The 6,432-nt window shown below is 30.1% G+C and overlaps 1 protein-coding gene across 1 annotated transcript in view; it reads left to right on the top strand.

Annotated features, from left to right (window-relative positions):
* The first annotated feature begins 62 nt into the window (after positions 1 to 62).
* LOC124362910 overlaps positions 63 to 6,432 on the top strand; it is a 29,089-nt gene continuing 22,719 nt past the window's right edge. Inside the window, exons 1-2 of the mRNA XM_046817798.1 lie at positions 63 to 202; positions 4,009 to 4,128. Of these exons, the coding sequence (XP_046673754.1) occupies positions 4,060 to 4,128 (69 nt within the window). The 5' untranslated portion in view covers positions 63 to 202; positions 4,009 to 4,059. The remainder of the gene's footprint in view (positions 203 to 4,008; positions 4,129 to 6,432) is intronic.

Genomic DNA, 6,432 nt, shown 5'->3' with positions numbered 1-6,432 from the left:
TTTGCACGTTTATGCCATCTATGATGTTGGTTAAACATACTGCTTTGTTTTTCTGATCACATCATACGCTTACGTTTTCACTCATTGCATAGTATTAGTGTTCCAATATATATTTGTGTACGTACTCGTTTTATATTTAGCTCAAGTGAAGCGAGCGTGTTTACAACGGAAATTATAAAACTCATTTCACCAAATTAAACATGTAAGAATAAATAGAATAGTTATTTTGTTGTAGTTTTGTTCATAACATAAATATAGGGTTCGTGTATGTTTTGGTTCCGCTGGAGGTTATCTTAATCCTTATCTAACTCAAATGTCTGGGCTTCCTGTATCCATAAAATCCTCTACAAGGAATTAAAAATTAATTATGTAGATACCAAAGACCTTAACATAGTACACTATAATGCTACTGTTATTTAAGACAAACAGTTTTTAATATTTTTAAATATATTAATGACGATAAACTATTTTTGGTACTTTAGTATTATATAGAGGTCCCTATTTTTGGACTAGATTTCATTACCGAGGACCAAAATAAGTTACAGTATTAAAAATAAAAGACTTTATTTAACCTATTTTGAAATTTAAGTCATTACGATGAACGATTATCGTATTCTGTTTTCTCAAAAAGAAGGGATATCGGCTAGAATTGAGTAGAATGCATTGCAACTAGTCGCATCTACAACCCGTTGCCACATGTATTCTGCTAAAAAAAAAAACTTTCCTCTTCAGTTTGAGGAGAAGATAATTATTTATGATGAAATTAAAAATTAACCAAGCGCACGACAATTAATGAAAACAAAACCTAAAGGGATAACAATTAATTATTCGAAAGTGACAGGTGATTCGTGTGTCTAGGCGTACTTGAAGGATCGCTGGTTTAGGCCTATTTGGAGGCGATTTGGCGACAGGAAGTACAGCTCATCGGGTATTTTCAAATTTATTAAGAAACAAGGAAAGTACTAATAACATATAATGAAGCTTATTTTGGTCCCTGATAAAGAAAACTCGTCCAATAGTGGCTTCGGGATAATACTAAAATATATTATTTTGAAATATTTCGGATTAATGATGCTCTATCATCAATAATAGGAGTATAGCCTAAGAAAGATATTCACGGGTTTTTATACAACTTTGAACTAGATGAAGGATCACGTGGCCTTATAATAATTTTAGGCTCCATAATCAATGTCAAACCGCTTGCACTCTAATACCCTTATTCTTTGTCGTAAAACTATGGGTATATCTCATTGTACAAATAAGCTTCGTATTGTACAGTCAATACGCATCCAAACCTTTTTGTTTTTGTTTTTATTGATATTTTTATAGGTTATTTACAAAAATCTATAATTTCCTGGCGGATTTTTTATAAAACAATTAGCCTTTCGCAATTGCCTTAATTGTAGCGCTTACATGCTATATCAGACAGCTTGTGTAAACGATAACTATCCCTAAAACAGCCAAACAAGATAAACTTTGTACAAAAACCGATATTGTAAATATCTCGGCTAAGTTCATTCGCCAGCTCGGTGTGTTATTTCATTTCAAAATGGCAGCAGCTGAAACTTTGAAACATTCTCAACTCCGCTATTTATGGTCAAAGAAAAAAGTGTTTTCTGTCACTTTTTTTGTCAAGAAATGTTTGAATCTCTTAGAGTTGTTGAGTACATGTAAATCCCATTACAATAAATTAATCCAGTAGTCACAAAATCTATCTACTTCTTTCGACTGAGCCAGAATGACTATGTTTTGTATTGAATGTTTGAATACTTAAAACATATACACTAGAAAAATTTATGGTATGTTTATTTTTTAAATAAGACATTGTCTATAACGATATGGCCTAAACTAATAGCGTAGGAGTGCATAAGATTTAACACTCTTCTTATGACAGAAAGACTCTAGGACATTTCTCTTCAGCCGGCTTGTGTACGTTAATGTGATATTGCCGATTAAGATTACAGTCCCGTAAAATATATCTTAAACGTGGATGGACCATATTTGGAACAACTGATTAGGTCTGAAAGTGGGCCGAGTGGGAGTGAAGCCAAATACTCGTGAAGACAGAGACTGAATTACAAATAGTCTCAACCTTCAAGTAACTCAAAATGAATGACTCACGAATGTTCCAAATAATTAACAGCATCTGAGACCCGTGAGGTTGAGAATAACCGAATCAGTTTTATATCCCGCTCTTAGATTATTTTCCAATTGTTACATATCGTTATAACTACTGAGGGCTTTACTACTAGTAAACTGTATTTTATTAACTTTTACAATTTGTGTTTGGTCGGTGAGATGCAGTTACAGAAATTGCAATTTTTTATATATATTTAAATGTTACACTTTTCATAAGTTCAAAATATGCTATTGTCTGAGCAAAAATACATTTTAAGAAAGATACCTAATTAATTAGACTCAAGAAATATGCTAATGCGAATCAAGGTAAGAACAGAGTTGTTGTATTGTAATAGTTTCGTGTCATTTGTTTTTGTATTTTGCCCACAACAAATTAACAAAACTTGAACAACTGTCAAAAGACCCATTTCACCAAGAGACATTCCTGAAACTAAATTAGAATAAATTAGCGAAATCCTTTGAGTAGATTAAATTCAGTCCCAGAATAGGTTTTAACTTTTATCTGTACCCTATGTAAATTTAATGTTCCCATAATTCTCCTCTTGAAGTTTTCATTAGGTGGCCTGTTGCTTTCTCTCTTCCCACAGCTTTATAATCGGTTTGTTAATTAACTTCGTTGTAAACAGTATTCAAGTGATTATTCATGTTTAAAATCTTTTTTTTAAATTGCCAGTTGCTCCACTGAATAACATTTAAACTGATTATTTGTATTTATTTTTCAAAGTCATAATAAATGTATAAAGAAAAAAACCCAAGTGCATTTCTCGTACGTCCTTTACTTCTCCGTACGTACTCATTAATTTTTATTGTAATAAATATAAAAAGTTGTTTTATATTTCTAAGAGTACTTGAAATTATCCAACGTATTCATTTATAAGTAATTTATTAACTTTTACTATTGATGTTTTTCTTTTTAATTTAATTTTTAAATGTAAAGTTGTTTCAGGGTTGGTAAGTGTTAAATATCTCTTCCGTCTCAGTCGGAAGAAAGATAGATTTCACATGTGCCTGTCATTTCGAAATCTCAAACTGAGGATGCATGTTAGTTTAGACATTTAATTTGTGATTAATGTAGACATTAGTAATTGTACAAGGTTGAAATGGTCTTACACCCGTAGCTTAAAATTTTATTGAAACAATTCAAAGTTGTCCTTGTGTTAAATACCTAATAAGTAGACAGATTTTTTACAGAATAGTATTTGAATAATTATAAATATAATTTAGTTCATAACTTTTTTTTATTTGGCAATGTTATTTTTCAGTAAAAGGATATCAGAGTAAACGATTTTAACAGGAAAAAAACATATTTTTAGCGACCCACTCTACCTCACTGAAATGATTTCACAGACACATGTGGAAGACTAGTTTCACGTTTTAATGAATCCACTCAAACCTTCTTCACAATTTACTTGATTACGTATCACATGGCACTCTAAGTTTCCTACATTTTTAACTACAATGTTACGTTAAACAAGCATTACATTTGTGCTGTAGTTTAAGTATGCATTTTATTCACCGGAAATGTCTAGGCATTGGATATATAATCGCTATGATAAGTTCTCAATATAAACCCAAAAATGCCCTGCTATTAAATTAAATAAGAAAGTATATATTTTAAAACTACAATATTTTAAACACTACTTTGATCTTGTGATCGATGAAGCTATTATAACTTTATTCTACATTATGGATAGATTTTTTTTTATTTCCATTCAATCGTGTAATTGTTTTCACTTCTACTCTGATCTGAGATGGTTACAATTCAATTTCAAATGATATTAGTGTGTTAGATTTTCTTATGTTGCGCAAAAGTGTTTATAATAAACCCTGTTGCATTTATACTATATTTTGCTACTAAATGTGTTTCAGAAATCCTGATTTGATAAATCTACTTATAATCTACTGACATTGCAGTAAAAAATGAAAAATTTGGTCGTTATCTTTGTAAATTTCTTTACATTTTGGATGGCCATAGTCCAAACCAAGCCGGTAAGTCCAGTTATATTTAATTTATATTCTTTGCAAGTTGTTGAAAGAGATCAATCTCTCATGACCTCTATGAGTTGCAACGTTTACACCACCATCATATCCAAAGTCACTGATAATATCAAAACTATGAGTGTATAGAAGAGAACATTACAAACCAAGAAAAATATTAAAAATGAAACTGTCTGTACTCTTTGTCATATAATGGAGTTTTTTTTTTTATTAGACGATAACACATACTAAAATGAACGAAAAATTCTGTTCATGTGTATTATTTCATTATTAACTTTTCATTGAATTTCTTTCATTTCATAATAACTATTTAAAACTAACTGATTTGGCCTCACTAAAAGAGGGTTCTGAATACACAACAATTAAACGGTAGGCATTCGTTGCAACTCACCTGTTTTTATACTTTAATTGCATCAAAGGAGGTAAATATTATAGGCAACAACAAATAATCTACTGTGGTTTGTTGACCATAGTGTTTGTCTTTGAAAGTTTCTTGTTAGTGAAAAAGATGAAAATTAAAACTAGTTTTTAAAATTGTGATTACAATAAGAATGTATTTAAATTGATAGTTTTTATTTTGTATGTACTCGGAATTTGACTTCGTCCCTCTCTTTTCCCCCTGTTCGATGTCCTTAACGAAGTCGTTTAGCATAAGATCGACTTTCCTAAGAAAATTTACCTCTCTTCCTTATTCGGTCAAGTTTTGCATTGTAACACTGTACCTATCATACTTCTCATGATAAACAAAAATTAAAAAATTAAAATAAGTGTTATTCTTTGTACCAAAATTAAATTGCTACAAAGAATCTGTGTAAGAGCAGGATTTTTAAATTTATAGGAGCAATACATTTGTGTGACGAACAATTAAATTTGACTCCTTTGGTTTGATCTAAATGTTATTACAAGAAGAAATTAACTATCTATTTGTATATAATTAATGTTCTATTCTATCCATGTAAAATCTGAATGAATAATGGATATCCTCTATATCCATGGAACCAATATAAAAAGGACTTTTCGAGTGCCGCAGCGCCGCTAATTTTGACGGTACGAAAAGTGCTTAAAGTACCGGCGTCGATAATTTTGCGTTTCGTATTTCAATAATATTTATAGTATTTATATTTAGTAGTAGTATTTTGACCAAATAACCAGATAGCTGTCTTTATTCAATAGATTTCAAACTATTGATAAATACGAATTTTATGTTATTTTCCTACTCTTTGATCTGTGAAACATATGTTGTTTGGGTACTTTTCAGACGGCCACTATTCTGGACGAATTTTCTTTATCAGGATCAAAATAAATTACAGTATTAAAAAGAACAGACTTTCTATAAAATATTGCAATTTCCAAATTATTACGATAATCAATTAAAACAAAAACTAAAAGAACAACGTTTTATTATTCGAAAGTGACAGGTGATTTGTGCGTGTAGGCCTACTTGATAGCGATAGAAGTATGGCTCCTAGAGTATTTTTCGATTTATTATGGAACAAGGAAAGTATTAGGAACGTATAATGTATAAGTTTATTTCCTTCCGATAAGGAAAACTCGTCCAAAAATAGTGTGCTGCGATAATAACGAAGTACCTTTGCGATGATTTTGTCTTCCAGCCACTAACTGCCGGTTTAGTTACCGTGTTGCATAACGGCTATTCTTGTTGTTTACGTGCTGATAATCAAGTATTTAAGTAAATACTAACCAAAAGAGTAACTTATATAGTGTTTTACCTCATTCTTCATAAAATTAATGTAGTGATTTGAGTTATGTCCTAGCAAAAACTGTGAGTTTTCAGTGTAAATACAATAGGATTAATTTGGTTTTTACAAAGTTTCTGAAACCCATACAAAAGAAATATAAGCAAGTATTTGTCTCTAAATTTACTAATCATATTTAATTGTGTTTTCTTTATGTTATATTTGATGTATTGTGAACACTAAACTATTACTACAGTATGTAATTTCCAAACTCTAACAAATGAAATAAAATTTATAAAATGTCGGTACTAGGCTGCATTTTGTTTATACATACAGTATAGTGGCATGGTTGTTTTTATTATACAATCATATATTATACATGCGTTTTACTTAGAATTGTGTGGCCTTTGGCATTGTAAATGAAAAAAATCTTAAAATCCTATACATACTCAAATGAGGTTTAAACTTAACTTTTTATAAACAACTTTTTTATAAAAAATGTTTTTATTTTATAAAGCAAATTTTACTTGTTGCGATATGTTTCATATTCTTCATTTCATTAGAAACAACAAATAACAAAAGATTATGAAAATATGGT

This window comes from Homalodisca vitripennis, chromosome 5, assembly GCF_021130785.1.
Source record: "Homalodisca vitripennis isolate AUS2020 chromosome 5, UT_GWSS_2.1, whole genome shotgun sequence".
NCBI classification, from domain to species: Eukaryota; Metazoa; Arthropoda; class Insecta; order Hemiptera; family Cicadellidae; genus Homalodisca; species Homalodisca vitripennis.
Note: the sequence above shows the minus strand (reverse complement) of the source record. Positions and strands in the feature narration are given on the sequence as shown.